At 42.3% G+C, this 21,771-nt stretch overlaps 1 protein-coding gene across 1 annotated transcript in view; it reads right to left on the bottom strand.

Moving 5' to 3' along the window:
• Positions 1 to 21,771, bottom strand: part of Ryr2 (ryanodine receptor 2) — a 478,528-nt gene that overhangs the window by 182,895 nt on the left and 273,862 nt on the right. The window contains exons 32-38 of the mRNA XM_027947992.2: positions 21,283 to 21,632; positions 20,475 to 20,589; positions 19,409 to 19,569; positions 17,498 to 17,657; positions 17,089 to 17,175; positions 13,637 to 13,863; positions 1,452 to 2,247 (exon numbers count right to left, since the gene is read on the bottom strand). Of these exons, the coding sequence (XP_027803793.2) occupies positions 1,452 to 2,247; positions 13,637 to 13,863; positions 17,089 to 17,175; positions 17,498 to 17,657; positions 19,409 to 19,569; positions 20,475 to 20,589; positions 21,283 to 21,632 (1,896 nt within the window). The remainder of the gene's footprint in view (positions 1 to 1,451; positions 2,248 to 13,636; positions 13,864 to 17,088; positions 17,176 to 17,497; positions 17,658 to 19,408; positions 19,570 to 20,474; positions 20,590 to 21,282; positions 21,633 to 21,771) is intronic.

Raw genomic sequence — 21,771 nt, 5'->3', positions numbered from 1 at the left:
GCCCAAACAGCAAATACATCCCTATGGTGGACACTGAGTCTCTGAGCCCACTCTTGCAGTCACAGGTGGTATGGCCAGTGGACACAGACGGAGTGGCAGGCAAGGGGCCTTCCAGGAAAGTTCCTCATCATGAGTATCAGAACAGAATGTTTCTCATAACTGGGTGATGACTTGAAACTGGAGAAGGAAGGCAGTAGTTAATGCACCTTAGAAGAAAACCACAGGCTGAGGGTCACAGAGCAGAGATACCACAGTCTGGGGTCCTGACGACATTCCCAAGTACCAGTTCTGGAACTGCAAAACAGCTGTATACACTAAGTACCAACTGGGACATATATACATGGTGGTGCCTAGAAGGACTTTAAATCCCTGCACGCCACCATCCACTCAGCCGGGTGTTATGGGAAGCCAAAAGGATGTGCAATTGGTAGCATGTGGTAGGCAGAAATGTGTCCAGGAGACACCTGCTTACTTTAGGAAAACACCTGTATACACTAAGTACCAACTGGGACATATATACATGGTGGTGTCTAGGAGGATTTTAAACCCCTGCATGCCACCATCCACAGTATAACCATTTCTGTCAACTTTCTAAAGAGAACTCTCTGTCATTCTTTGAAGCTGCCCCAGGATCCGTCCCCTTCTTCACCTAAAGGAGCACCTTCCCCTGAGGTCTGCACCAGCGGGAATGCCTGCTGAGAGCACTTTCTCCCAGGAGCTGCCAGGACCTCCCCTGCCTCCGGACCTCTTGGGCTTCTGCTCCTGAGACTCCCTGCTGCTCTCTCCCTTGGCTCTGCTCAACTCCAACTCCTTCATTTGCTCTCAGTCTAAAAGTCACCATCCCCAGGAGACCTCCCCTCCCCTTTCTAATAATAATCCGAATTTTCATTCTTCTGGGAACCCATTCTTCTACTTCAGAGTATTTATGGACTGAGCTTCTGTAAGCAGGTGCAAGCCTATGTCCTGCTCTTAGGTTCAAGGGCACAGCCCAGAATAAGACTCCAGTTGATGCTGACCAAGGAGATGAGCTGAAAATCATGACAGAGAAGCAAACAACAAACTGATTCCAATGAACTACACACACACAGGCCTAAAGAAAAGACCCTTCATTCATCTTGATCAGTGCAAGTCAGGCCGAGTGAATTCCTCGTAACATGACAGTCAGTGGGGAAAAGCCTTGCCATGTAAGAACAGCCACATTGACTGGTGAGCTCATCTTCTAAGGTGGCAAGAAAGGAAGTAGGGGGAGGGGAGTTTAGTGAGTCAGATTTCAGGTATCCCAACATAAATGAAATACATCTACAGGAACAAGAGATACAAGGAAGCTGCTAAGACTTGGAGAAGAATGAGAAGTAATTTAACCTTGTGAAGAACTATGTACATGCACACAGAGGCAAACTGCAATAATACTTGGTAATTCTGAAACTGATGGGAGTCTTTCTTCTGATTACCTGCAGTTTGACGGGCTCAGGCAGCTTCATTTGGAGCAGGCCTTCCTGGGGTCTCTTGCCCCCTTCATCGCCTGCTCCTTCCAGCTTTGAGTCTTCTGCACTGAGCTCTTTCTCCAAGGTGTGGCCCTCCTCCTCTGGCGTGACAGCTTCCTTGAACACACTGGGCTCAATCAGCTGCAAGATGTGCTTCAGGTCCTCATTGTGGAAGACGCCCATGATCAGCAGGGTGTAGAACAGCTTGATGAGAGGCACAAAGAGGAATTCAGTGGTCCCCCCAACCGGGTCCCGAGCATGCAGGCTGCCCTCTTTAACCGCTTCCGTCAGCATCTGTATGGTTTTGGCCTTCAGGATGTCCAGTGGGAACTCTGGACTGTACTGGTAAAATTCATTACTAATGCTCACAAAACTTGGGGAGGAGAACTGCATCCGGGGCCGGAGGGAAGTGCTGAGGCCAATCCCAGGGAGGCCGTGCTTCTTGTTCTCGTCGGGGAAGAGAGTGATGCTCTTTGTCTCCTCAGTCATGGGGACGATGAACTCGTTGTTCATCATGAGCCTGGCCGTGGCATAGGAGCTCAGGTGAATGTCGATCAGCAGGTCATAGTAGCCAGCGCGCAGCAACCCGGGCATGTACTTGTTCTCGATGGCGTAGAGTAGCTGAGGCTCGTCCACGTGGCTGCACAGGGCGTGGGCCACCCGGTGGTTGCCAAGAGCACAGACGGCAGAGTACAGCCGCAGAGTGTGGTAGTGAAATTTCAGCAGCTCCTCCTGCTCTGTCAGCTCCAGTATGTCCACAGACCTGAGGCAGGGCGAGAGGAGGGATAGCACCATTAGGAATGGGCCACTAAAGAGAGCCGTTAGGAAAATCAAAGAGGACGGGAACAGACGCCATTTTCTTTTAATTTTCTGTGGCATGTTTAGTGGCTGCATAATAGGCTTTTAAAAATCACTTCTCTAAGTTTTCTTCCACCCAGAATTTGACACTGAAAACTGCCAAATGCTACTTCATCTAAGATCTTCCCTGTCCTCCACAACATCCAGGGCACCTCTTCTAGGCATGTGAGTTTCAACCTACACCTGGAACCTGCCCTTTTCAGAATCTAAACACTCTCTGGGAAATCCTGAATCTCCTTTTCCAAAAGGCTAACCTGGCACAAGAAGCCAGAAAGTTTTGCCTGGACCATGCTGCCCTCCTCTCAGCACTACCATTAGGCTGTCAGCCTGACCAGTCAGATGTAGGTGGACGGCATGCTAATTCCACTGGCATGAACTACCCCCGCAGGCATCCCTCACAGACCCACACATCTTCTCAGCTGCCCATGTTTCCACCCAGGTCTGTGTAACTCATGAAACAAGCACTATGCATGGAGTTTTCTACTTGGCAAAACAAGAGGGCACTTCCAACTTCTACTGGAGTGAGAGTTCACACTGAGCTCTTAATCCAGGTCACTGTGCTTCTACTAAAGCTTATGGCTAGGCTACTCCTTTCAGAACATGTAGCTTCCTTAGATGTGGTGATGTGTTCAAAGCTACTTAATTACATAGATTATTCATGGGTGATACTGCAGCATTAAGAGTAGAAATCTGAGAGGCAGGTGTTGTGGCTCAGTGGTAGAGCACTCGCCTAGCGTGTATGAGGCACTGGGTTCAATCCTCAGCACCACATAAAGATAAATAAATAAAGGTATTGTGTCCACCTACAACTAAAAAATATATTTCTTTTAAAAAAGTATAGAAATGTGATATAATCAAAGGAATTTCATTCATCTAGCAGAGTGTTCTGAGTACTTCTCTCCCTGAAATCAGGGACGCGTGTATGCTGTTGACTATTTCTCTAGTACCTTAGATATGCCTGGCACACAGCAGATGCTAAAGGACACAGCACGTGTTAAAGGAAGATCTGCCTGAGCTTTGTCCCTGTGTTAAGGGGCTCCATCATCCTGGCCATGCCTGCTGACACTGCCTCTGCATTTCAAGTCATAGGAGTTCAGTTGAAAGCCTTCAGTGGCTTCATGGTGCAATTCCAGATCCACTTCCTGACTCTTAGAACCAGAGGCTTCATGATTAAAAACCAAAATCAAATGACAACTTGCTCCATGGGACACCTAAGCTACCAGAAAACCACAAAATTCTGGGACCCACAGCTAGTACCTAGCTCTTAGGAAAGAAAAATTGACCAAGCTCCCCCAACCCACCAAGAATTATAGTAGCCCAGGTGCTGGCTGGCTCTTAAAGTCCCCAGAGGACTGTCCTAGAGCTCAGACTGGCCAATGGTCAAAACACAGATCTGTTCATCACATCAACCCAGCACAGCTGCACTCCAGGTCCTCCCTTGGAGCACAGCTGAGTCTAATAATTTCTCTCAAGATCCTTGATAGAAACAATATATGAACACTACTTGCCCACACCATTCCATTCATTCTCTCAACCTCATTCCCCTGTTATTCACTTAATGACCCCAGGTTCCAGTCTTTAAAGGAGTTCTCTTCCCTACCTGTCTTTGAAGGCAAGCGCCATATCTGTTTTGTTCATTATTTTATACTCAGTTCCAAGAACATAGCAGGAGTTAATATCTATCTGAGGCATAAATATGAAGGAAATCTGAAAGATATGCCACCCATATATTTCTCATAACTTTTACACTATTTTAATCAAGGATATCAAAGAACATACTTGGACTAAATTATATGTTTATGAACTATGACTTAAGCTGATGTGGTAAAAGAAATAGCACATTATTTTATTTAATGACAATTACAATATATCACTTAGTACTTCTCTAGCACATGCTCAAGATTATATTATTGTCATCTTCTCCTTTTCCTTCTTTTCTACAGCCAGAGTCATCTTGCCAGCCCTTTTCTGGGTTTGAGCATAGAACTTGTTTGGGTCAATAAAATGCAAGTTGACCACTTCTGTACAATGTGTCAAAATGCATTTCTACTGTCTTGTATAACTAATTAGAACAAATTTAAAAAATTTTTTTAAATGTAAGTGGACTTAATATGTGATATGTGAACACAGTATCTACCAAATAGAAACTCTTAAAGGCCTGGAAGTTTTTGTGAGTCATTTTGCATATCAATCCTGGGTTGGGGCAGAAAGGCATATGGTCACACCACAGTATACCCCCCATCTGGAGCAGAGTTGTAGGGGACCTATGACCTGTGCAATATGAGAAAGAGATATGTCGCACATTGTTGACATTTTGGGGAGTAGTTTGTTAATATAGTACAATTCATCATACTCATTAACAGTCCCCAGTGGAGAAATTCTTTCATATCTTGATATATTATTTACATATTTATCCAGTATCACTGAGTGCATTATGTATTAAGCACTGCACACAAATGATGTATTGGGGAATAGGACACATAAGACTCTTGCCCACAGGTAACTGACTATCTAGTAGAGGAGGCAAAACTGTCCCCTCCCAAGAGTAAATTAAACTATTAACTGATACATGTTAAGAAGAAGCAAAGTAGGGTTGGGGCTGGGGCTCAGTGGTAGAGCACTTGTCTGGCATGTGTGAGGTCCTGGGTTCAATTTTCAGCACCAAATACAAATAAGTAAATAAAGGTCTATCAATGACTAAAAAAAAAAAAAAAAAGTAGTAAAGTGGACTCGCATGCCACAGTCCCACACTTTCCAGGAGGCACCCTGTCACTGGGCCATCAGAGGAAGATTCCTCCCCATCACCATTGGTACCTTCCTTCTGGAATGTGAATTTTGAAATGCATCAGGGTTTTTCTTTGGCTCTAGGAAGCACAAAACCCACAGAGACCTCACCACCAGCTCCAGCGAGTCGTGGTGTGAACCACCATGCAGTTGTCTGCACCAGGTTGACCATTTTTCTACACTTTTCTTCTCTGCAAATGGATTCCAACTACTCATTTATGCATTCATGTTTCATGTATGTTAGAAAACTACTTCAAATCCTTTACAATCTCTAATAAAAATTTATCTATTTACTTACATATATATTTATCACAGGAAATTAATATAAATTATGCATTATTAAGATGGAGGCATGTGGAGAGCAGTGACTTGGATCATGGCCTCTGACTGCCTTGGATCATGGCCTCTGACTGCCTCATGACTCTGTTTGCACTGGGAACATTCTGGGCAAAACTGCAGGTCAAGATTGCCCAGTTGTTATGGTTATGCCCAGCCTGAGGTGGCTCTGTGCAAGAGCACAGAATTATATCAGTCTGGAATTTGAGCTGAGGCACCAGCTACATCCCTGGGATGGAGAATTCTGAGCATAACAAAATAACCCTAATGTCTCACCAGTGCAACATTCTTCAGTCAGCCTGCTTTGCAGAACCTTTCCCACAAATAACCTTTTGATGATAAAAACCTATATAATAAATGTGCTGAGATAGCTCTGGGTCACTGTTACTCCATCAGAGGACAGTGCCCCACCTGGTCCCTGCCTTCTCTATGTGTGTGTTCATCTTTTCTCAATTCCCCCATTACCCCCTTGACAGTCTGTGAATTAACAGCTACAGCAGAGCAGGCCATGGTAGTTGGCACCTGAACAGGGATCGGACACAGGGGAACAGTGATTAGATGAGGGGATGCTTCTGAGGACGTGTCAGATAAAGAAAGGTGAGGAGCAAGTTTATACCTGGTGTAAACAAAGGCCATGCCAGATTCAAAGAAAGGAATCTCTATGTAAGCGTAAAAGGAAAAAATAATTAAAATGCTCTATGCATGAGGTTTTGCTTCTCAAGCTCAAAACAGCAGCTTTCCTTGCTTCTCAGCTTCTACCAGATAGATCTCAATCTCGATCTCCTGATCTCTGGATCTCTCTCTCCTGGACTTGCATTTAAAATGTAAATTGCAGGACAGATCACCCCAATTGGAGGAAGGGCCCAGGCACCGCCCACACCTGCACGGTAGGCAGACCTGAGACCTGCAGAACAGGCCCAGCGACCCGCTGGCGTGGTAGACAGATCACCCCTATTGGAGGAGGGGCCCAGCCGCAGCCTGCGCCTGCACGGTAGGCAGACCTGCGACCTGGAGAACAGGCCCAGCGACTCGCCTGAGCAGTAGACAGACTTCCCCAGTTGGAGGAGCCCAGCCTCCCGCCGGTGAGGTAGACAGACCACTCCAACTGGAGGAGGGGCCCTGCCGCTCGCCCGAGCGGTCAACTGACCAAGCTCTTGACAAACATAAGGTTTCCCCAACACCCCCACCTTATCAAACACCTTATGAGAAAAACTGATGGAACTCATCTTGGAAAATCCCAACAACCCTTAAAACCCACCAACCAGTTGACTGGCGTGGCTACCAGTGCAGTTCTGCAGCGGATCAGGCACCTGGTTTACATCTCAGAGAATAAGAGTAGAGAGGCCACAGGTGGAAGCTCAAGTCCTCTCACACTAACTACCACCACCATCCTGAATCCAGAGACTCAAGCTAGGAATAGACAATGCCACCAACTGGAAGAAATGAAAACAGAGTTCTGAGAGACATTTTTTTCTTTTTTTCTTTCTTTTTCTCTCTTTTCTCTCTCTTTTCAGCCATTCACCCAGTCTCCTCTACTCTTCCCCCTTGGGTCTTCGCAACCTCAACATATGTGAAACCAAAAATTGTACATGAAAAAGGTCTTTAACAACTGAATCACCAGAATAATATACTATAGAAGAATTGCATATGCCCCAACTCACTTCCCCCTTTTTATTCCTTTTCTTTTTTCTCGTATTTTCTTTTTCCCGCTCTCTTTTTTCTCTCCCTTTCCTTGTTATCTGTTTTCATCCCTCTTACTCCCTCTATCCCACTTACAACCCCCTAAATTTTACTATTCATAAGTAGGGTAATCTTATAAATACAGATAAGAATTTGAATCTATACATTCTTCCATAAATTACTCATCTATTGGTTAGAGCTCTTCAAAAGTTACTAAGTTAGATTAACCCCATAACCTCACTCCTTTCCCCATAAACATAACATCCTACACCTGAAATCCAGTTTTCTTCAAGCTACCAGAAATGGTATGCCTTTCATGAAACTAATGACTATATTTGTAAACGATAATCGAAACCAACATTTGTAGACATAGAGTCTAGCTATAAATGTAGTAATAAGGAAAACGTGTGCTTAGAGGATGTACTATTGATATTGAGAACTGTTAACATTGTCTTTCTCCACAAAAGGGAGACTTTGCAACTATACAAGAGCAATATAAATATATAGGGGGAAAATTCAATAACACAACAGTTTCACCAAGCAGATAGAAACACGAGCAGTATGAAAAGACAAGGAAAGAAAGGACCACAAGCAATGCAGGTCAACTCAACTTTAGAAGAGGTAATATCTGCAAGCAGATGGAATGTCAGATAAAGAATTCAGGATATACATGCTTCAGATGATCTGGAGTCTCAAGGAAGACATTAGACAGCAAAATCAGACAATGAAAGAACACTTCGACAATGAATTACATAAACAGACCCAAGAAACAAAAGATCAACTATACAGGGAGATAGAGGTTATAAAAAACAAACAAACAGAAATCCTAGAAATGCAGGAAGCAATAAACCAACTTAAAAACTCAAATGAGAATACTACCAGCAGAGTAGAACACTTAGAAGATAGAACATCAGACAATGAAGACAAAGTATTTCAACTTGAAAAGAACATAGACAGCTCAGCGAGACTGTTAAGAAACCATGAGCAGAACATCCAAGAAATATGGGATAACATAAAGAGACCAAACTTAAGAGTCACTGGGATACAGGAAGGTATAGAGCCCCAAACCAAAGGAATGAGCAATCTGTTCAATGAAATAATACGAGAAAACTTCCCAGACTTGAAGAATGAGACAGAATCCCAAATCCTAGAAGCCTACAGGACGCCGAATGTGCAAAATCATAAGAGATCCACACCTAGACACATTATAATGAAGATGCCCAACATACAGAATAAGGAGAGAATTTTAAAAGCTACAAGAGAAAGGAAGCAGATTACATTTAGGGGTAAGCCAATCAGGATAACAGCTGATCTTTCAACACAGACTCTGAAAGCTAGAAGATCCTGGAACAACATATTTCAAACGCTGAAAGAAAATGGGTTCCAACCAAGAATTGTGTATCCAGCGAAATTAAGCTTCAGGATGGAAGATGAAATTAAAACCTTCCACGATAAACAAAAGTTAGAACAATTTGCAGCTAGAAAACCATCTCTTCAAAACATCCTCGGCAAAACATTACAGGAAGAGGAAATGGAACATAACAATGAAAACCAGCAGTGAGAGGTAGTACAGTAAAGGGAAAAAATAATCAAAGAGGAAAAACAAACCATATTAAGTAACATAAATAAACAAATATGGCTGGAAGAACAATCCATATCTCATTAATAACCCTAAATGTTAATGGCTTAAACTCACCAATTAAGAGACACAGGCTAGTAAAATGGATCAAAAAAAAAAAGATCCAACAATATGCTGCCTACAGGAGACGCATTTGATAGGAAAAGACATACATAGGCTGAAGGTGAAAGGTTGGGAAAAATCATATCACTCATATGGACTTCGGAAACAAGCAGGAGTGTCCATACTCATATCAAATAAAATAGATTTCAAGCCAAAGTTAATCAAAAGGGATAAAGAGGGACACTACATACTGCTCAAGGGAACCATACACCAACAAGACATAACAATCATAAATATATATGCCCCAAACAATGGTGCAGCTATGTTCATCAAACAAACTCTTCTCAAGTTCAAGAGTCTAATAGACCACCACACAATAATTATGGGAGACTTCAACACTCCAAACAAAAGTTGAATAAAGAAACTATAGAACTCAATAATACAATTAATAACCTAGACTTAATTGACATATATAGAATATACCACCCAACATCAAGCAGTTACACTTTTTTCTCAGCAGCACATGGATCCTTCTCAAAAACAGATCATATATTATGTCACAGGGCAACTCTTAGACATTATAAAGGAGTAGAGATAATACCATGCATCTTATCTGATCATAATGGAATGAAACTGGAAATCAATGATAAAAGAAGGAAGGAAAAATCATGCATCACTTGGAGAATGAACAATAGGGTACTGAATGATCAATGGGTTATCGAAGACATCAAGGAGGAAATTTAAAAATTCTTAGAGATAAATGAAAACACAGACACAACATATCGGAATCTATGGGACACAATGAAATCAGTTCTAAGAGGAAAATTCATTGCTTGGAGTTCATTCCTTAAAAAAAGAAAAAAACAACAAATAAATGATCTCATACTTCATCTGAAAATCCTAGAAAAAGAAGAGCAAATCAACAACAAAAGAAGTAGAAGGCAAGATATAATTAAAATCAGAGCTGAAATCAATGAAATCGAAACAAAAGAAACAATTGAAAAAATTGACAAAACTAAAAGTTGGTTCTTTGAAAAAATAAATAAGATCGACAGACCCTTAGCCATGCTAACGAAGAGAAGAGAGAGAACTCAAATTACTAGCATACGAGATAAAAAAGGCAATATCAAAACAGACACTTCAGAAATACAGAAGATAATTAGAAATTATTTTGAATCCTTATACTCCAATAAAATAGAAGATAGTGAAGGCATCGATAAATTTCTTAAGTCATATGATTGGCCCAGATTGAGTCAGGAGGATAGAGACAACCTAAACAGACCAATATCAATTGAGGAAATAGAAGAAGCCATCAAAAGACTACCAACTAAGAAAAGCCCAGGACCAGATGGGTATACAGCAGAGTTTTACAAAACCTTTAAAGAGGAACTAATACCAATACTTTTCAAGCTATTTCAGGAAATAGAAAAAGAGGGAGAACTTCCAAATTCATTCTACAAGGCCAACATCACCCTGATTCCTAAACCAGACAAAGACACTTCAAGGAAAGAAAACTACAGACCAATATCTCTAAAGAACCTAGATGCAAAAATCCTCAATAAAATTTTGGCGAATCAGATACAAAAACATATGAAAAAAATTGTGCACCATGATCAAGTAGGTTTCATCCCTGGGATGCAAGGCTGATTCAATATACGGAAATCAATAAATGTTATTCACCACATCAATAGACTTAAAGATAAGAACCATATGATCATCTCGATAGATGCGGAAAAAGCATTTGACAAAGTACAGCATCACTTTATGTTCAAAACTCTAGAAAAACTAGGGATAACAGGAACATACCTAAATATTGTAAAAGCTATCTATGCTAAGCCTCAGGCTAGCATCATTCTGAATGGAGAAAAATTGAAGGCATTCCCTCTAAAATCTGGAACAAGACAGGGATGCCCTCTCTCACCACTTCTGTTCAACATAGTTCTCGAAACACTGGCCAGAGCAATTACACAGACGAAAGAAATTAAAGGCATAAAAATAGGAAAAGAAGAACTTAAATTATCACTATTTGCGGAAAACATGATTCTATACCTAGCAGACCCAAAATGGTCTACAAAGAAACTATTAGAGCTAATAAATGAATTCATCAAAGTGGCAGGATATAAAATTAACACGCATAAATCCAAGGCATTCCTGTATATCAGCGACAAATCTTCTGAAATGGAAATGAGGACAACCACTCCATTCACAATATCCTCAAAAAAATAAAATACTTGGGGATCAACCTAACAAAAGAGGTGAAAGACTTATACAATGAAAACTACAGAATCCTAAAGAGAGAAATAGAAGAAGATCTTAGAAGATGGGAAAATACACCCTGTTCATGGATAGGCAGAACTAACATCATCAAAATGGCGATATTACCAAAAGTTCTCTATAGGTTCAATGCAATGCCAATCAAAATCCCAACGGCATTTCTTGTAGAAATAGATAAAGCAATCATGAAGTTCATATGGAAAAACAAAAGACCTAGAATAGCAAAAACAACTCTAAGCAGGAAGTGTGAAACTGGCGTTATAGCGATACCAGACTTCAAACTATACTACAGAGCAATAGTAACAAAAACAGCATGGTACTGGTACCAAAACAGGCGGGTGGACCAATGGTACAGAATAGAGGACACAGAGACCAATCCACAAAACTACAACTATCTTATATTTGATAAAGGGGCTAAAAGCATGCAATGGAAGAAGGATAGCATCTTCAACAAATGGTGCTGGGAAAACTGGAAATCCATATGCAACAAAATGAAACTGAATCCCTTTCTCTCGCCATGCACAAAAGTTAACTCAAAATGGATCAAGGAGCTTGATATCAAATCAGAGACACTGCGTCTGATAGAAGAAAAAGTTGGCTCCGATCTACATACTGTGGGGTCGGGCTCCAAATTCCTCAATAGGACACCCATAGCATAAGAGTTAATAACTAGAATCAACAAATGGGACTTACTCAAACTAAAAAGTTTTTTCTCAGCAAGAGAAACAATAAGAGAGGTAAATAGGGAGCCTACATCCTGGGAACAAATCTTTACTCCTCACACTTCAGATAGAGCCCTAATATCCAGAGTATACAAAGAACTCAAGAAATTAAGCAATAAGATAACAAATAACCCAATCAACAAATGGGCCAAGGACCTAAACAGACACTTCTCAGAGAAAGATATACAATCAATCAACAAGTACATGAAAAAATGTTCACCATCTCTAGCAGTCAGAGAAATGCAAATCAAAACCACCCTAAGATACCACCTCACTCCAGTAAGATTGGCAGCCATTATGAAGTCAAACAACAACAAGTGCTGGTGAGGATGTGGGAAAAAGGGTACACTTGTACATTGCTGGTGGGACTGCAAATTGGTGTGGCCAATTTGGAAAGCAGTATGGAGATTTCTTGGAAAGCTGGGAATGGAACCACCATTTGACCCAGCTATTCCCCTTCTCGGACTATTCCCTAAAGACATAAAAAGAGCATACTACAGGGACACTGCTACATCGATTTTCATAGCAGCACAATTCACAATAGCTAGACTGTGGAACCAACCTAGATGCCCTTCAATAGATGAATGGATATAAAAAAAATGTGGCATTTATACACAATGGAGTATTACTCTGCATTAAAAAATGACAAAATCATGGAATTTGCAGGGAAATGGATGGCATTAGAGCAGATTATGCTAAGTGAAGCTAGCCAATCCCTAAAAAACAAATGCCAAATGTCTTCTTTGATATAAGGAGAGCAACTAAGAACAGAGTAGGGAGGAAGAGCATGAGAAGAAGATTAACATTAAATAGGGACGACAGGTGGGAGGGAAAGGGAGAGAGAAGGGATATTGCATGGAAATGGAAGGAGACCCTCATTGTTTTACAAAATTACATATAAGAGGAAGTGAGGGGAAAGGGAAAAAAACAAGGGGGAGAAATGAATTACAGTAGATGGGGTAGGGAGAGAAGATGGGAGGGGAAGGGAGGGAAGGGTGGATAGTAGACGATAGGAAGGGCAGCAGAATACAACAGACACTAGTATGGCAGTATGTAAAAAAGTGGATGTGCTGCTATGAACATCGATGTAGCAGTATCCCTGTAGTACGCTCTTTTAAGGTCTTCAGGGAATAGTCCAAGAAGGGGAATAGCTGGGTCAAATGGTGGTTCCATTCGCAGCTTTCCAAGGAATCTTGGTTAAAAGCATAGATTTAGATCCTTATTAATAATATGGCTGGTAAAGTGAAATCTCTACAATTAACTCACAGTCATATGGAAAAACTGAAAATCATGGTGAAGCTACGTTTGGGTTTTTATCATGCCTTGTCATTACTAATCCTGTCTAGAACACACACAAATCATTCTGAAAGGGCTCACAACACTGTCACACCTTTCTTTCATCAAGGACTCTCGGCCTCAGCTCTTCACATCTATAAACTAAAGAGCTGAACTAAGTGATTCCTGATTCCACCTTCAATCTCTCACAACTCTGATCTCATCACTCTGCTAAGTCCTGAGTCACACTGCACGTGCACTGTCTGAAATGCAGATGACAATACTGCTATGTTGTCTCAAGGTAAAAGAAGAGGGAAGGACAGAGCCGGACACTACCAGTTGCATTTGCAACTCAAGTATCATTTTTTATATATAACAAAGTGAGCAGGAAACAGATTAAAACCTGAAACATACAGAATCATGATTTCAATGCCAACCAGACTGTTCAAACCTCAGTCTGTTCCCTGGAGCCACCTCTGAACCCTGGGCCCAAGTCTGATTACAGCCTCCCAATAGGACAGTGAAGGATGTGCAGGGCTGACCTGTTCTCCTCGGGGATGTGGAGAGACATGAACTGCAGAGGATCCAGACACTGCACCAGCCAGCCTTGGCGCTCGCTTATCCGTGAGACGTCCACCTTCAAAAACTGGTTGGGCATCCTGCTCCACAGGACATGTGACAGGAACTGCACATGGAGACGCGGTGGGCACTGGGGCACAGGGTTCTTGTGCTCACTCTTGAATAATCCCGCAGAGAGAGGCATCACGTTCTAGGGGATGGGGAAGCAGAGAGGGGTGAATTTACAAAATATCCCTTAGAGCTGCAAAAGCAATGGCCTATCACCCTCTGTCCCTCATCACACTCTCTACCTTAACCCACTCCCTCTGATACTATATACCAGTGGCAGTCCAACAGATAAATCCAGCTATCAACCAAGAAAATGGAATTAATTTGGTATTAAACAAGAATTTATTTCGCATCTACCTCCAAAAAATGCAGCTTTGGCCAATCTTAGGGAAAGAAAGGTCTTGCCTTTGCTCAAAGATCATTTTTCCACTTAGATCCTGACACATCCCTGCTTTCCTCTTCTGAGACTACACGCAAATATCGACCTCCCATCTCTGCAGGACATTCCACCTATTCCTCTCTAGAGAGCTCCTACCACATGCTTGAGGTGCCTTGTCTTTAAAGTCCTTTCCTATCTCCTTCTACAAATGAGAAAAAAAAATCCAGGCCCTGTTTTGGGTACTGAGAACATTCCAATGAACATAATAAATAAAAACTCTGCCCTCATACAGCTTTTTTATTTTTGTTTTTTATCTTGTGGCAGTGGAGTCAAACCTAGGGCCTTGCATTAGCTCAGGGAGTGTTCTACCACTGAGATACATGCCCAGGCCCAGCTTCCATTTTTCTTGTTGGAGATATAAAATAAACAAAATCAACAATAAACTAAGTAGTATGTTAGAAGAGATATCATGGCATGGGAGTGGGAAGCAAACCAGAATAGAGAAATCAGAACATAAGTCAGCAATTATAAACCAACAGAGAAGGAACATGTGGATATACGAGGCAGAAATTTCCATGCAGAGGAAATATGCAGGGCAAAGAACTTGCAGAGGAAGTATGAGGAGGAGCTTTGGGGCCAGTGTGCTAGGGCACAGGAAAGGAAGTCAGAGAGGCAATGTACGTCAGGTCTCTTCAGGGACTCCACAGCCAGGTTTCATTCTCAAGGAACCAGGGCTTCCAGGGCTCTTGGCAGTGCACTGATCTGACCTGACTTGTGTTTTTAAGCAGTGAGAGTCATTCAGTTGCATGGCAAGAATATGGGCAAAGTAACCAATGTGATTCTGCAATCTGTATACGGGATAAAAATGGGAGTTCATAACCCACTTAAATCAAATGTATGAAATATGATATGTCAAGAGCTTTGTAATGTTTTGAACAACTAATAATAAAAAAAGAGCAATAAAAAAAAGAATATGGGCAAAGGTGATTTAGAAACCCATCTAGATACAACCGGAGTCAACTGGATGAGATATGACTTCACAGAGGTCAGAAAAGGTAACCAGCAGAAGGAAGGGTGGGGGAGATCAGCAGGTAGAGGATCTGCCTGGGCTGGACCTGGGATGCAGAAATACAAGAGGGAAGTCCAGGATGACTCCGGGTTTGGAGGCCTGAGCAACTGAATTTGTTATTACCCAACATGGGGAAGAGGGAAGGTCAGGCAGGGTGGGGGGAACATTGATCCTCAGTTCAATGAGGACATGGTCAGCTGAAGATGTCAACTAGAAATCCAGATGGAAATACCAAATGGACAACTCAAAATACCAATCAGAGTCCTCAGAAATGGCCACTGTTTGACAAATTTTCCATAATTATAACAGGTAACAACTTGCTGCTCCTTCCTTTCACCTTTGATCTTGAATTCAATGTAACACAAGCTTCTCCCATCATGTCCCTGAAGTTCTTCTGGAGAGGTCACTAGAGCCTGTCTGGTTCAATAAAAGCTACGGATTCCTTTAGTCTACCTTGCTGTGGCATCTGGTATGTGAGATTGCGGCCACTCCAATTCTGAAAACCCTCTCTTCGCACGGCTTCGATGAGCTGCTTCCTTTACTTCTCTTCCTACACTCCCGGCTGTGTGTCTTCAGCCACTTGGTTGGTACCACCAGTTTCTCTACCCAGTCACCTTCTCTCTCTCTATATTCACCCTCAGGGAATTCACTTACTTGCAAAGATGAATTCCACCTGACTTAATATGACTAAAAGCTCAATCTCCAGCCTAGCTCTCTTCTTTGGGGCACAACTGTATACACGTGTGTTTACATTTGTATTACACATATGTATTTTATAAAAATTTATTGAGAAAATGCTATGTATCAGCCTCAGTTTAAGACTTTTAATTATTTTAACCCTATAAAACAGATACCATGAGCCCTATTTTAGAGAGGCAGAGAATGTGCTCATAGTTTAAGAACGTCCCATGTCATTGAGCAGGACTGGAAAAACTATACTGTATTCACCCCAATGTGTACTTGACACCTCTATTTTACAACTGCAAAATTAATTTCAACTTCTTTTTGTGAATTTAAATAAGCTTTTCTATGTGTAGCATCAGTATCCATAAAGTGTCCAAACTAAAAAAATTTAAACAAATCCTGATTCTAGTACGTCATTCCAATTGACAAATCCTATCAATTCCAATTTGTCAATCCCATCAATTTCTCCTATAAAACAGTTGATTTATCACTTCCTCCCCACTTGACTTTCCCAAGTCTCATCAACTATAATCATCAACACCTACCTGCTGCTGCCAGATCCCCGCTCCATGGTACTACTAACTCGCTTTCCAAAACAAGTCTCATTACACTCAAATCTCCAATAACTGCTCCTCTACGAGGTGCCAGGGTCTTAGCATGGCCTTCAAGGCCTTTCAATCTGGATTGGTCAGCAATGTCCAGCCACTTCCAGAAGGTATTCCCGGTTATAGTCACACTGACTCCTAACTTTCAACCCTTCTACTCTTACATACATTCTCTCCCTAAGAAAGCCCTCTCCTGGCCAACATAATCCAGAGCACCAATTAAATTAGCAGTTGGTGGTCAACCAGCAGGTCACCTCTTCCTTCTGACGGACCAGCTTAGCTGTGTGCTTCCAGCCACATTTCCAGAGGACTGGGCTTATGCCACCATTTTAAGCAGCCCCACTTGAAGTATCCACCTCTGTAAATGAACCTACCAGTGAGTCCAGTGATCAATGTATCATCTGGAATTGGGCACTTTTCTTGTATCTAAATCTAGTGTTATTGAATAATATATTTAAGATAATCAAAGAGAAGCTCCTTTGAATTATGTTACAAACATGGCTATCTTTGCTTCAGAGAGTGACTGGTCTGATCCACATCAGCACTGACAATACAGTGAATTCATCTGAAGTACATGTTAGACCCCACAGAAATGAAACAAATGCAATACTAGGGAACAGCCTCCCTTACCTTAATTCTTCCCAGTTCAAACTGGAACACATTGGGGCTCGTAGCTTGTGCGAACACTGCAGGAAACAGCTTTGTGCTTGGCTCCACCTTCAACAAACACATGGATAGAGTGTGATTAAGAAAGAAAGAAGACAGAAGGCATCTTCTTCCTAACAAGGGAATTCTCCTCTCTCCTGTGAGTATCTTCTCTCAATAATTAGTGGGAGTACTTCATTATGCCTGAATATTTTTAGAGGAATGAATGGCTTGGGCATTGTTAATATTCAACAGAAGTAAGCACACATGATTAATCCATTTGTTTCCATTTTCTCTTAATTTCTAATATGTCTTTTGATCTCACAATGTGTTTCTCTTTACTGTGAGAACACCTCTTCCTACCTCAAGCATGAGGCCATCGCAGATCACGTACCTGATAGTATGTGCTCAGCTCCTTGCCGTTGGCAATGAACGTGAGCAGCCCTGTGGCAGCGTCTACCACGCAGCCGATCTCTAGCCCGTTGTTGTTGCGTCCTTGCCCTGGGCTCATGCTCTCGCCTGCACACACCATATAACAGTTGCTACGTTTGATACTGGATTGCAAAAAAGAAGAGAGAACATTTTTATCTTTGTCTGATTGCAGATATAAGAGAAAGCATGTACATCTTGCAAACTAAACCTAAATTATGCGGCGCAAGCAACAAGCTCATGCTGTAATGGGAGAGGTGCAGAATGGGCCGGATTCTGTGATTCTGAGCAAAACTCCATTGACTGCGGTGGACTGTTCTGAGCCAGGGCTGACACGCCTCTAAATTCCACACCTAATGGAGACAAGTCAACGAGTTTGAACCAAATAAGAACTGACCTGCACCTTCTCTCCGAAAACTCAAACCAAACTGGACCTTTTTCTGAGGTTCAAAAAAGCTCAACTATTTAATCATCATCAAAATTTGTAATTTTCATCTCATTTCTTTAAACTGCTCATTTTGAGATGAGAAAGGTTCATTTCTAAACACCATCAAAGCCCTTAGGCAAATTCTGCATGAGCAATTGTGATTCAAAAATCTTTAAAATTTGGCAAAATTATGCCCCTTTATGGATAATTCCTGGTGATCTGTTATGAGAGACGAAGTTAACTAGAATTATGCACAAAATCAGAGAGATGTTAACAGCAAAACTCCACCTGATTTTGACCTCCACCAAAACCTTTATTGGAGATGGTACAAAGTTCAGTGCCTGAGCTTCATCTCCGCTCCTCCTCCGGCTGTAGATGAGCACAGTAGCGAGACTAGCCAAGGCAGGCAAGCAGGAGGGGAGAACATACAGGCTGGGATGAGGCCAGTTTTGGACAATCAAATTCAGGCTGCGTCCCTTTGCACTCAGTACTTAAGATTCAACGACCCTTCCCTGTCCTCTGTTCCCTACACCAAGATCCTCTGTCAGTGCACCCATCCAGCTGTTTCTTTACATTGTTGCCATCTCTTAAAATCAAATTCACCGCCAAAAATACTCCTGGAGACGTGGGGTTTGGGGTCCCCTCTGGATGCAAAATACTCCTCATCTGGGATTTTTTGCTCGGCCCCCATCTCGAGTGCTCAGTCACTTCACATGTGACAACCTGAAGGTAGGACAGCAAGTTTCCCAGTCACCAAGAAGGATGGCGCAGGTGTAGAAGGAAAGCAACGCTATGGAGGACTCAGCTGAGACCTGTCACAGCAGATCAGAGAGGATGCATGGGCACAAAGGGGAGAAGCGAATGGTCAGATCTTCTCTTGTCTTATTCTGCAAGGAAGATAGCCTTCTTCACTTTTTTGAAGGTTTGGTTTGAGTTTGGTTTGTTTTACAAATGAAAAAGAATGGCACAGAAAGTGTAACTGACTTACCCAAAGCCACACAGCGAGTCAAAGGCAAAGCTGAGGAAAGAACCCACTGCTCCTCAGTCTGAGTTCAAACACACCCACCTGGCCTCAACTACCAACCCACGCTGCTGCCACAGCTCTTCCCACCACACAGCTACTTCCCAAGATGCTTATCAGACACAAATACCTCATGGTCACCCTCTGGCGTCTAAAACAAAGGCTAAGTCCTGACAACCCCGGTTAATGAGTGCTGCTGCCTGAGGAACACAGAGGTATTGCCCATTCTTATGGACGCTCTTTGCTTTTAATAGAGTAGATTCCTTGTTGGTTTATAGAAGTAACAAAAAGGACATGGGCATTAATACTGTTCCTATAGATATATCCTGGGCACAAAATCCAAGAAAAAAAAATATCTAGGTTTACCAATTTTTTTTTCAGATGTCATTTATGGTTTTAAAAAAAAAAAAAAACTGAGGAAAACCAACCTTTCATGCACTTTTCCTTTTTCATCTCCTAGAGTGACTGTCACTGTGCGAACTCTGTCCAAGTCAAAGCCTGTATCATACTGGTGGAAATCCGACGTGATCCAGCCCACCCAGACGTTAGCAGGTTCTTGTCCGGGAAAGATTCTCACTGAGTAATAGTACTGTTGAGACAGCAAGACCAGGTGTTGGACAGCCAAGAAGAGCAACTGTACTTTGATTCGCACTGATAGCAGCTGCTTGACTCTTTATAATATCCGAGAACATACCTCTTTGTTTAAAGTCAGTTGGGCAGATTAAAATGTTTTAGGCATGAAAGACGGACACTGACAAGTCAGAAATGTTTTATACCAGAGATCCAGAATTAACTCAGAAGTAATGGAAAAGAGAAAAGAGACTATCTGAGCAAACATGCTGAATGAGTGGAGGTTTCTACACACTCCCAAATATGCATGCGTGTCTGCACATGTACATAAACACCTATGTGTACGTATAGATGGAATATGTATGCAACGGCAGCACCCATCTGCCTATGCAATAACACTCACCTATGCCTCCTTGCGGAAGCCAGGCCACCCCTATCTCTGATAAGTATATTCTGACACCTTACAATCACTCTGAAGCAGTTCAGATCTAACATGTGAACATCAAACTCAAATGTGGGAGCCCTACAACAGACAGGGAGGTTTTCCTGTCTGGAAATTTGGGGAGAGTACTTTTGAAAATTTAAAGTGGCAGAGAGCAAAACCTGAGCTCTCACAAAGCAGGACAAATGATCTAAGATGAAAGAAACTATATGCACTTAGAAAAGTCAAGTGGCAAATTGAAATTTCATCAAGAAACAGGACAGCAAAATCTGGATTTTGGGTGTCATTAAGGACTTTTTCCCTAAAATAGCTCTCTTATTGCATAACATACATCACAACATATAAATGTTTTTTTTCAAATTTTCCTTCCCTGAAATATATCTAAAAATACAAGCAAATCATTAAAGCATGTTGCTGGACACACTGAGTCGAAGCACAGGAGCCAAGACGCAGAGTCAGCGACAGTGGCTGCCATCTCCTACCGTGGAAGTCTGCATCAGGAAGTCATAGTCGTCCCTGTCATCAGCAAGGACATCTTCCGTCAGCCTTGCGGAGTGGCTGGTGCTGTAATCTGGCTTTGTTCTTCTAAGCAAAAATCTGAAAGATAGGAGAGAATCAGGAATAAAGAACAATAAAATGCTCTGCCTACCTCAAATGCGAGCCTATGACCCACTGCGTGGTCCTCAACCAGGGCAGTTGTGCTCCTCGGGGGCTTTGGGGACTATGTGGAGATACTCTTGGTTGTGGTTAATGGAGGATGGAGTGCTACTGGCATCTTCACGGGTGCTCCTCACTGCCCTTTAATGCCCAGGAATTACCCACAAAAGTAAACAACCCCTACAACCAGGAATGCCCCCACAAAAGTAAACAAGACTGAGGCAGAAAAACCCTGATTTAGCCCAGGAAAGGATGCTAAAACAACTCATCTTTATGACCATAGAAAAAACTATTTAGAGAGAACAGTCTAAGTTTCAAGCAAGAATGTAAAAACAGACATCTCAAAAAGTAACTCTTGGAATAGATTACATCTGCTGTAACAGACAGAACACTGGGTTGATTTATCTACCCCTGCAAAAATCTTTCACAACAAGAGGAGGAGGAGGAACAAATTAATACTGGCATCTTCACGGGTGCTCCTCAGTGCCCTTTAATGCCCAGTGCAGACCCCTACAACCAGGAATGACCCCACAAAAGTAAACAAGACTGGGGTGCAAAAACCCTTTGCCCTTTGTTATAATTCTCCCCACAGCATAACTGCGTGCTTAGAGTCCTATTGCGTCTGCTAACCACCTCTGTTTCAGACGAGAGGGCTTCTCCTGAGCGTAGTCCTTGTGGTTATTAAACTCCGGCTTTGTAGCTTCTTTATCTTTGTCACCCCGGTCAGAAACCAGATGGCCATGAGCTGTCTTCATCAGAACCTCAAAGTCAGAATCATCATAGTCCTCCAAGTCATTCTTGGGCCCAAAGAGGCCAGCACCCGGGAGCCCCCCGGCCACAGTCTTGGAGAAGACCTCGGCGCACTCGATGGGCATGCTTAAGCGGTAAAACATGATGTCGGTGCTGCTGTTCTGGGAGCCAAAGGACTTCTGAGTGACCTTGAGACACGGGGAGCTGTCTATGGTGCCATCTATTCTGGTTACCTATGAAGAAGAAGTAGTTCACGTTCTACTCCCCCCACCATCCAGTATCATTTCCTGATCCCAAAAAGGACTAACACGTATCATGTTTTGAGAATCCACAGTACAACCCACATGTGGCACATTTAGTAAGAGATGAGGG

This window comes from Marmota flaviventris, chromosome 12 (genome assembly GCF_047511675.1).
Source record: "Marmota flaviventris isolate mMarFla1 chromosome 12, mMarFla1.hap1, whole genome shotgun sequence".
In the NCBI taxonomy this organism is placed as follows: domain Eukaryota; kingdom Metazoa; phylum Chordata; class Mammalia; order Rodentia; family Sciuridae; genus Marmota; species Marmota flaviventris.
The sequence above is the reverse complement of the archived record's forward strand: the minus strand, read 5'-3'. Positions and strand labels throughout refer to the sequence as shown.